Genomic DNA, 11,360 nt, shown 5'->3' with positions numbered 1-11,360 from the left:
AGGAGCAGATTAGCACGTACAGGACGCTTAAACACTCAAACACAGAAAGAATTAATTATCAAACTTTAATTCATAAGACTAATATTACAGAATAAAACAAATAGGATAACCAGTCAAGGTTACACTTAAAAAATCCAGCAGTGCAAATCTAAGACTAAATAGTTGTCATCTCCCCCTCCCCAGAAATAGGCAATAGATTATTTAAAAATACCATAAAACATGGCACTTACATATTTCATTTAAAATAAATCTGCAGTGGACAAAAACATCTAAGACCTTATTTCTTTGAAAACAGACAAAAATAAAAGAATGAATTGCTTGGAACATGGATAAGACATAGTGAACTTCCATGAGCCACAGAAAGCAAATCCTTGGCTAGAAGGTAGAACGGCCAGATGGTTCATACAACACTCGCACAGCTCTCCTGGTCCCTTTCTTCCTTTCCCCAGTGACAAGGACATTAACTGGCAAAACAAGATGCTAACAACCTAATTCTAAGGGGCAGCAAAAGGTCAGAGTACAAAACTTGAAATGAAAACAGTTCCATTGGAAAATAAAGTTACAGCGGAAAAAAGCGTAAACAAAAGAAGGAAAATGTTGAAAACAAACCTTGCTCCACTGAGCTGGCACAGCAAGAGACCGGAGCGCAGAGCACGGAGCCTGGGCTCTGCTGAGAGCGTGCCTGTGCCCGCGGCTGCACCACCGGCACCTGAAGGGAGCACCGCAGCCAGGGCAGCTCGGAACAGAGCACTGCCCAAACACGGCACCCGCACGGCGTCACTGCAAGTGAATTGGTTTTCTTTGGACCTTGAAGTATGAAGCACTGGGTACAAACAGCGTCAAGTATAAAATCTAACAGGCTGTGTGCGTGTGTTGCCAGCTCTAACGTACTGCATGCTAACAGTTCATCTAGCTCTTTCAGTTCGGATCACCTCCTCTTTTTCATGATAATCTGTACGTTGGTTATACATTTCTCATCAAACCGTGTCACTAGCGGACATGAACAATTTACTTTAATCTTAAGCTCGATATGAAAAACCTGCAAGTATTTTCACGCAAGATGCAGTCTGTGTTCAAACCCACACAAGGTGTAAGGACACCCTTTTGTATCCCTAATTGAATACGCAGGAGCTGCTCACACAGAACGCAGAAGCAGATGGCAGAAGGAACACCAAACTCTCAACAAGGAGAGGAACAGGAACCCCGCAGCAGGGGGCACGGAGAAGTGAAAGAATGGCCTGCAGGTGCAGTGCTTCAGCGCGCCATGGGCAAAGGGCTCCAAGCAGCTCCGTTACCGCAGCGGTCTCCTCGCGGGCAGTTCCTGCTCCTGCACACCGCTGGTGAGGGGAGTGACGACAGATTGCCCGGGCATGGGCTGCCACCTCGGCGTGGGGACACTGCCTGCGGTCTGCTGCAACCCGCACCTGCACGCCGGGTGCTCTGATCGCCGATCAGCAAACACTGAGTGTGATGCTGGAAGGAGCAGCACCCCAAAAGTGGTACTCAGGGGGAATTCCATCTATATCCAGCAGGGATCTGATCTCCGCAGAAAGGCATTACATCGTTATTTAAGTGAAATAATTCAACTTTTGCATAGGAATCACCACAGATATTACTATAAACTTCCTATGGAAGAGTACGCGTTGGCTCTCAAACAATCGTCATCAGCCAACTTAAAATTCTGACTGCATTTGCACTTTACTGATAATATTTGTCTTACCGAGGACTAATCACATCTTTCCACAGAACCATTTCTTATGGCAAATCTGCTCTGGAGAGCACCACAGTTATCAGAGAGTAAAATCCAAAATCAAGGGAGAGGCTAGGAAACGGCTCCCTAGCTAGACAAGCTGTGACACAGTGCAACTAAAGATAATAAACGTTTTCTTAGCTGTTAATGATCACTAATACCAAGAATCACCTTGGAAAATGGGTATATACCAGAAGATATAAAGCTCCACGATTCCAAAAGAGAAAGGATTTTAAAAGCGATGCTGCTAAGTTCAATAGGAAAATTCATGTCAAAGAACTCCCAAGAAACCTACTAAATTACGCCAACGCACACCAGTTAAAGCGTTTCGGATAAGTATCACTTTCCTGTATTTTAATTCAAACTCTGCACATAGAAAAAAAAAGAAAATTCCATTTTTCAAACCAAATTCAACTAGAAAAGTACCACCTAAACAGGACGTGTTAGATCGCCTTAGTTTATAATATTCTTTTCTTCACCTTTAAAGCTGCTTTGTAACCACCAATTGTTATATCCCGTTTCTTTTGAGATGACTTTTTGTACCTGGTACGGGATGCAGAGCCCTCAGGAGGGAATGCTAACTCCTACAGCGCTCTGCGTGCCCGGGTGCCCTTCTCGCCTCGACAGCGCTCCGGTCGGGTACGTGCCCTCCCGCAGCACCAGCAGCGCTGTACTCACCCGCGTTATTGCATCGAACACGGCAGCCACGGCAACTCTGGGGAAGAGTTGGAGCTAAGGTACACGTCCTCCCAGGGAGCAGGCCAACGAAGGAACAGGAAAGGAAAATGGAGCATGAATGGGTGTACAGACAGCTCTGAGCAGCTCAGGTGGAAGCTGATAATCACAGAACCAACAACGCAGGCAAGTGCGAAGGTGAAGCCAAGTGACAGGAAGAAATAGCGTCACTAAGTACCCTCATATGCCATACACACACAAGATACGATGCAGCACTGTAGTGCGTACACTGCCCACCAGGAACTGAAACGTGAAGTTAAGCCTTAACACCAGGATTGGCAGTTAGGAAATAAGAAGTGATAGCCGCATTCAAGTTGTAGGTACACTCCAAGTAACCGATGGCAGCCCCTCTGTTTGCATTCACTCACTCCGAGCGCTCGGAAGGGGGTGGTTCTGGGGAGCTGACAGCACTCCTGCAGGGATCGCTCCATCTCCGCGCATTTACGTCACGACACACTGCTGTTGGCTTTACACAGAAAGGAAATACCTCAAGCTACAAGAGTAACGAGCACATCACTAGTTTATATGTAGGATATGAAACACCTTAGAAGTCGTATTGCATGGATGTTCTAACTGAAAATACAAAACAAAAGCCGCTCATGTTGCCATCAAGAGTCTACAGGTAAACACGCAACCGTAACACACCATACAATGAACGCTTTTCTGAGTCCCTCAAAAAAAATAATACTCATTTGGGAATTTGCACCTGCTGAGTTTCAACTGGGCTATTTCAAGGAAAGTGAAAAAAGGACGTGGAATATACTAAGCTCAACTATTCGTAAAAGGATATTTCTAAGTGAGTTTCACAAAACGTTGAGCTACTTGTATGAGTTAACACCAAGCCCACAGTGTTACAAAAAAAAAGTGATCTGTTAGATGCAGGTTTAACACGCAGCAAGACTGATTCAGTCTGACTGCACGATACAATCTGTTACGGTTGTGCACCTTTTCAGGACTGAAAGGTCCATTCAGAAAACCTGAGATAAATGGCACGGTCATTGCTGAGATGACACACAGAATATCACAAACCAAAGGCAAGGAGCAGTATTTCCGACAGACCTAGGTGCAAGAACAACTTACTGTAAACTTGAGAAAAGAAAAGCTGAAAGGTAATTTAAATTTCAAAAATTAGTTGCTGGACAGATACCCCTCATTGGGTAAGATTCACCGAATACGATACTTTTAAACGGTCAAATCCAGGTCACAAAAGACTACTGCTGTTATTCGGAACGGGAAATGGCATCGGAGCTTCTCTCTCCCACCTCTGCCCTCCTCCCAACAAAAAGCAGGACGGGAAGGTCTCTTTGGTTCGCCTCCTTTGCGAGATTTGCGTTACTCCTTCAGAACGCTCCCGTCAGACAGCGGCAGGCAGCGCACCCTGGAGTTGTGTTTGCTTTTTCCAGTTGGACGGGTGAGTGTCGCACCCACAGCTGCAAAACGACTCCGGACTGCAACACGCACAATCGAGAGAATGCTCCCAAAACGTAGCACCCCAGGCAGGAGGTAAAAAAAGGAGCAGGAAGGTGTGCACGTGAGAGGAAAACCACCAAAGTGGCACGAAATGGGACAGTAAGCAGCACTGGGTCACGGCGATGATAAAATACCCACAGTGGTATTCGCCTGCTCCAAACACGCCACACAGAGTTACCAACCCAGAGCTGAGAGAGGGAGAGAGAGCGCACGGCATCTTTGGGTTTACGGAAACAAAATTAGAGTTTTGCTACCAAAGATTCAAACCTGAAATAAAAGGGCCAGCAGAATATGGCTTACTAAACATTGACTTTGCATACTGTTTAAAGTTTATTATTTAAGAACTGTTTCTGAGATCCTCAGTCACAACCAAGTAACTAAATTAAGTTTAATGCTTGTAACTGAAAGGTTATGAAAATATCTGTTTTTGTTCAAACCATGTAAAAAATCCTCAGTAATACATCATAATATTTACTTTTTAAAACTAAATTGGAAGATCAACTCTCAGCAGATTTAAGTGTATTACACACGGTATTTTGTGAATTAAGATTTATTGATTTCCACTGTATTTGCTTTAAATATGGTTGAAGCTGACTGCAGAAAAGGGATGGTGAAATTTAAGTTAAAAGTAAACTAATGGTGAAAGAACATCACCTCTGGCTTCCATCAATGCCTCGTTTATCATATTTTATTAATAAAAGTTCCAGGACTATCACATCCAGGGATGTTGGAGGCCTCTCCCAGCAGTGTCCTTAGCTTTGTGTCATTTTCCTGTGCCAGAGGTGAGCGTGCTTTCAAAAATACTGCCACTTTCCCAGCACCGTGTCTTTGATTGCATCAACATATTGAGTTGGTACCCAATAGACCCAGTAGTAAGATGCTTCTGTTGGGCCCAGCTGAAATGCCTGCAAAGTTAAAAACGACAACATTTACATATGGAAAACAGAACAGCTTATACCAGACTGGACACACGTCTTACCCGCTACAAAAAACAAACAAGTCTGCTATGGGTATGGCCTCTTTCAGGGGGGTTGTGTGCTCTACACAGATTTGGTATGCCATTAAAGGAAACATTCCTCTGAGAAACAACTGCAAAGAACCAATTAAGTGATGAGCTCTTTCCTTTATCACAGCTGCAACAAACTCTCTTGGCCAGTTTCAAGAACACGAGGAACTTATGGAAGACTGAATCTAATCCTCAAAGATAAGTCTCTAAAGAAATTATGCAGAGTTAGGAAGTCAAACAGGAACTAAGACAACGAACGTGTTTTAAAAAATGAAATCTCAGTTTTAATTTGTCTATCTAAGTAGACAGCATGTCTTACTCTCTTACTTATGTAAGTAGGAATGGGAGAGGAGCATTACGGCATGCCAATAACCTCTACCCTTGTTTTGGAATGATTATTGTATCATTTTTGGAAGAGGACATTTTCTTATATCAGCGATCAAAGAACAAGTATTTGATAAAAGACCAGATCAGCTCCCTCCTCAGACAATGGATGTAAGGTACAACATTTCCCCTCTCCTCCCCTAAAGAAAGGAGGCAGGCTAATATAAGGAAATTACTTCAACTTTAGAAGTTAGTTACTGCAATTCCTGTAGCGTACATGAAGAAAAACCTCGAAAGAAACAGCCCGTAGAATTAGCACTGCTCTTAAGTGTGTTACTTTTCTACAACCAACACCAGGTTTTCAGAAAATTAAGTGTGAAAAAATATTACAGAATCAAATCACTTTATTTTTTAAACCACCAGCAAGGCCTGTTATTTAAATGGAACAGAAACCAGAAATTAAACTGGATACAGGAAAATATCGCTAACATTATGAAATTATGTTATAGCGTGAGTATTTTTACACTGCTCTAACAGTCAAGAGATGAAGGACGTTAAATGGCACTACCACTCGTGTGAGATCAGCCCAGAGTTCCACAGAGTAGCAGATATCCAGTATGCAACCCCAAATATTTACATTTTGACAGCAGACAATGTTGACATTCTGACATTCCACAGCAGGTGAGGCTGGTACTGCTATCAGTCCCAGACTTGCTCTATTTTGAAAGCCTTCCTCCTGCGTATTTGCATGAAGTAACTAGAATATTATTAAAGTAGAGACATTACTTACCATCATGTGATAATCTTCGTGTCCTTCAATAGGTTCACTCACCACATTTTTAATGGACCCCATGGGTAACTTTTCTGTTCTCTCTACATTAAAATTGATCAAAGTATTATTTCTGACGTATGAGGAAGATGTATGTCATGCTAACGTCAAAAACCACCTCCGTTATTCCCAAAAGCTCCTCAGGTGTCAGCAGGCTTTCCCACTGGGGTGAACTTTGGGTACCTGCTGCTGAGAGGAACATCTTCCACATTGCCACACAGCCCCCAGCTGGTGTGCTAGTGGTGTAAAGGAGTCCCAAACCGCGCAGTTCCTCACCTTGTGATATCTCTGCATCACAGAAAGTACTTCGGTGAACCTGATTTGGGCCTGAAATTCACCGAGGGGAAATTTCGTGTTTCTCCCTAAGGAACTCCGCCCGTGCCAGCAGGATTGCTCACCGTAGTTAGAGCTAGTCCTGAACACTTACACCTGGACTGTCAAGGATTGCACTACGCTCTACAGAAATGACAAGGCTGAAAGAAGCTGAGGCAAGAGAGGCCAGCTGGCCCTTTGAGGTCCAGTTCTGGTTTTAACCCGAGGCAGTGCTCAGCTGTTACTATAAGAGCACAGGCAAGGAAACATTCCTGTGTAAGTAGGGAAAGGAAGAAGAAAAAGGAAACTGAAAGAAAAAAAGATGACTACAATTACATGATAGACTAAGGTCAGCCAGCCAGAAGCAACCAACAAGAACGACAAGGTGTAGCGTTCAGGAGATTTTCTGTCTCGGTTACGTTCCCACTTCTTTCTGAAGCCCTAACTTCAAGAAGCTCCCTTTCAGCCCCAGCCTTCAGCGTCAGCCTAAAATTACCTTCTTGCACATCAGACAGAGAAAACCATAAACTGAACAAAGCGTTCCTTAGATCCACATAATTACTTCTTGTGAACCAGAAAAAACACACGCCTACTTAAAAAGGTAAATGGGGAGATAAACATACTCAGTCTGGGCTGCGAAGACGAGTATTCTCCACCTCAGTGCTGTAACTAAGCTGACCCTAAACTATCCCTGGGAGACTTGCAACTCCTTCACGGAGCGAAATCCTACTTTGCACTCATTTATCACCCTGCAATTGAATTACTTCTCGCAACATCTCAGCAACAGACAAACCCAGCTACCAGTGACTATATGAGAAGTATATGGAGCAACTGAGAAACACGTGCCCTTATCGGCCCTAAGGCTACAAAAATGTACAGTGCGATGTGGGGAGCAAAGGGAGGCTGCGTACGGGACAAATCAGTTTCAGTTTTCCAAGACTGCCAAGTTAAAAAAGAGCCACAACAACAAAAGCTACGTTAACAGCTGCTTGTGTTTCTTCTAGCCCTTATGCGCTGGCATCTACCATGAATTTCTCAGAGCAGGAAGTTTTCCTCTCACCAACAGCCAGCAATTATAACCAGTCCCTAAAGGAAGTAAGCCGCTGCTAATTTGGGGAAGTAGGGAAACAGGTTATATTAAAGACAGAGGGCTATAAGGAGAATCAAATTTCAAAGCTTAAGAAACACTGATCCAGAACACTTCAGAAATACTGAACTTGAAACTGGTCTAGAAGGTGAGGGGAAAGGATTAATTACCTAAGTACTACTCACGTATTTGGAACATGTTATCAGTAGGAAAAAAAACCATCCACCCAAGCTATAGAGGAAAAAATGCAGCGTGTCTGTCACCTAGCCTAAGAGATCTGGCTGCAATTCGTACCAATGGAGATTTTAAAGACAGAAAGCCTTCCAGGTCGCAATCAAGTCTGTCCTACATAGGAAAGGTCAAAAACTTCAGAGATTTCTGCTTACTTTGGAAATAGCGTAGCAGCTGGAGGTGCCATCCAAAGCTAACATTACCATCCAATTAGGTTACTTTACTGGGACAGTGAGCAAGCACTTCTATTCTTCTTGCTCATCAATATAGCATTGCCCCATCCTGGTCAGACTAAGGCTTCCTTTGGAGGCAGGGGGATTATCTGAGACGTCCTCAGCAATGCATGTTATCACCACAGCACTTCCAGCTCCTCCTGGCACCACTCAAGACGGTAAACTGATTCCTCTGCACAGCAACACATGCCATAGTTTCTGCAGTTGTACATCACTGAAACAAGACACCCAGCTGATTTTGGTTGGAAGGACAAATAACGACAGAGATGCCAGCACTCCTACTCTTACTCCCAGTTCTACGATTCTCTTTTGAGTCTCAGCCAAGTCACGGAGCCGCTGTGTGATGCTGGCACCAAACCAATGTTTATGAAGTACTTCTGAGATACGTTAGAAACGCCAAATATTGTAATTTATATTTGGACCTATGAATAGTGGATTGGAACCCACGTCTACTGGCACAGCTGCACTCGTGTTTTTCAAGAACAGCAATGAAATATTAACCCATGTCCGATAACACAAGAGAATGACATTTGAGAAGCAGCAGCAAAATTTAGTTCTGAGGTAATAAAACGTCAATATCATTCCCCAAACACAATTTAATCACTTCAGAAACCTTCTAGTTCACACAAATCACTTACACACCAAACATCAGTTATTCATCTCAGAGTTTTAGAGTCGCTCACCTTTTGTACCAATCCATAGCTGGTCTTGCTCAAGTTTGAAGGTCAGTCTTACTTTCCCCCCCGATTTGTTGTACATGCCAGATAATGGCACTGTTGGCAGGCGCTCCTACAAGAAAAGCAGCACAGTAAGTCGTGGTGAAACACCGACAGGAGACTCGTCCTTTTAGCTGTTTAAGCATAAGGATGATTTGTTTTCCAAGTTTTCTACTAAGACAAAAAGGAAAGGTGGAAGCATCAAAGAAAGGTCTCCAACCACAGACAAGCCCTCTCTTTTCTACAGCGGCACCGTCTCAAGTGCTCGTTTACTTACCTGGACACCTTTAACAGAAGGCATCACATCATCGGGTTTTCCTTTATCCAATACTTTTCTGTGTTGCTACAAGGTAAAAGCAGAAGTTAGAATTTACGGAGAGTTGTTCACATTACTTCTAACGCACCCTGAACGGAACGGAACCCAGCAGCGCCAGGAGACAGTTAAAAACCAGCCGGTCACTTATCACACAGGAAACAGTTAATTTTCAAAGTTAACGAGCACTTCCTAGGAGAGTCTAAAGAAATTATGTAGGTGAATAAAATCCCAGTGTGACGCAAACGGTAACGTCCTTCGTAGGAGACGCGTTTACATTATGTCTATACAAACCCCACGCCTCACTTTAACATCGTACATGCTGAACCACATCGTTGGCATTTGGCAAGCCAGTTTTAACAGTCAAGTGTTATATTCAGTGAATGGCAGAAAACCCCTCACAACTGGCAGAGCAACAGACCGCAACACAGCAGCAAACCAGGCCAGATTAGAGCACTAGTAACTAAGACAAACATGCTCACAGCTCGTAAGTTGCTGAGTACCTTTAAACAATGATGGAACTTAGAGTGAACGTGAACTATGATAAATTATAGAAAAACAAAAGCACGTCTCATAAAGGTTGTAGATCAACGGTGCACATTTTAATTGTTATTTAAATTTATTTTGAGAGGGGTTGGCGATACCTTGAGCTGAAAGTCCTTTATCAGCCCACCATACTGCAGCACAGCCACCAAAACAAGCCTGGCAGCACCGTGCTTCGCTTCCTACCAGGAGGCAACGCTTCACGACGCGAGGGGAAAATTCAACACCCACGTTCCCTGCAGCGCTCGGGCAGCTGGGGGAACTGCTCTCTTGGTGTCCACTTAAAAGCAGTTTTTAGAAACCAAGTTTTTTTGTGTCAACCAAAATTAGTTTTTAGATATAATTAACTTTGGCCGTGTTTGAGCTAACAACCACAAAGCGTTTCCACTATTTAACGTTTCCTGCCCGAAACGCTAGGCTGTGCCTGGCAGCAGCACAAGGGGCGTCCTCAGCCCCCGGCTGCGCGTGGCCGGGCGTTTCTCTGCTGCGAGAGCCTCTCCACACGGAGCTCGTCTCGTCACGCTCGGCCACACCAACCAAAGCCCCTGCCCCGCTCCGAGGGCCCCAAGGCAGCTGCAGAGCCTGCAGGAGAACCGCGCGAGCCCTGCGGCTCTGCCCCCCCGGGGTTACGGAGACGCCAACAACCTTTTGCCTGCAGAGCGGCTCCTTCTTGTTCTCTTCGGCCTTGACCTCCTGCTGGGCGGCCTCCTTGGGCGTGTTCACCGCCAGCACGTCGTTGATGGTGGAGCCCACCACCATGATCTTGGCGCCGTTCGTCACCTTGATCTCCCGCAGCGTCTTCTCCTCGGGCAGCAGCCCCTTGAACATCACCTTCTGCATGGCGGGCGGGAGGCCTGCGGGCGAGGCGAGGCAGGGCGGGGGTTACCGGGGGGCCCGGCCGCGGCGCGGGGCGCGGGGCCGCCCCCACCGACCTGTGAGCGAGTGGATCTCCTGCTTCAGGTCGGCGCCGGTGCCGTCCAGGCGGAACTTGACGTCGTACTTGTTCTTGTTCCAGATCACCTTCAGCTCCACCAGCTCCTCGCCGCTCTCCGCGGCGCCGCCGTTGCTGACGGAGGCCGGGGGGTGCCGGCGCCCCTCGCCCTGCGGGGAGCGCCCCGCGGCCGGAGAGCCGCCCTCCCCGCCGCAGCCCGCAGCCTCCGCCTCCATGCCCGGGCCCTCGGCACCTGGGGGGGAGCGCACGGGAAGGGACGGCTCGGCTCGGCTCCGAACGCCTCGGCACGGCTCGGCGGGCGGCCGTGGCACCGGGCGCGACCGCGACCGCGATCGCGACCCCAGCCCCGGCCCCGGCCCCGGCCCCACGCCCCCCGTCCCGGGCCGCACGCGCCGCCCCGGGCAGCCCCCGGCAGCCCCGGGCCGCCCGCTCCTACCTGGCGCGGCGGCGGCCATGATGATTGTGTACAATCTGCCGCGGGGCGCGCCGGGAAGCGCCCGCCGCTGGGAGCTGTGGGCCCCGCCGGCACCCGTAGCACGGCCCGGACCCGCCCCGCCCCTCCCCGCCCCGCAGCCGCTTCCCGGCCCGGCCCGGCCCTTACACGTCCCGGCGCTGAGGCCCCGCGCGGCGAGAAATGGGCAGCGGTCCCTTTACGGGGAGCCCCGCCCCCAGAGCCGGCGGGCGCGGTGATTGGCCGGGCGCTGCGGGCGGAAGGGGCGCGGCGGGATGGAGCCGGCACTGAGGGCGGATGTGGCGCCGTGATTGGCTGGACCCTGAGGACGGAAGTGGCCTGCAGGACGTGCCGGCACTGAGGGCGGAAACACTCCGTGATTGGCTGGGATCGAGGGCGGAAGTGGCA

General features: G+C 47.4%; 1 protein-coding gene across 1 annotated transcript; it reads right to left on the bottom strand.

The window, feature by feature from the left end:
- Nucleotides 1-3,872: 3,872 nt before the first annotated feature.
- UBFD1 (ubiquitin family domain containing 1) lies at nt 3,873-11,070 on the bottom strand. Its single transcript, XM_035339473.1, has 7 exons — nt 10,938-11,070; nt 10,482-10,733; nt 10,195-10,403; nt 8,971-9,036; nt 8,661-8,766; nt 6,076-6,158; nt 3,873-4,860 (listed from the first exon to the last, which is right to left on the bottom strand). Exons 1-7 carry the CDS (start codon nt 10,954-10,956, stop codon nt 4,750-4,752), a joined length of 846 nt encoding a protein of 281 aa, XP_035195364.1. The 5' UTR covers nt 10,957-11,070; the 3' UTR covers nt 3,873-4,749.
- Nucleotides 11,071-11,360: the final 290 nt, after the last annotated feature.

Source organism: Oxyura jamaicensis, chromosome 14 (assembly GCF_011077185.1).
Source record: "Oxyura jamaicensis isolate SHBP4307 breed ruddy duck chromosome 14, BPBGC_Ojam_1.0, whole genome shotgun sequence".
Classification (NCBI taxonomy): domain Eukaryota; kingdom Metazoa; phylum Chordata; class Aves; order Anseriformes; family Anatidae; genus Oxyura; species Oxyura jamaicensis.
This window is presented reverse-complemented; position numbering and strand designations above follow the sequence as displayed.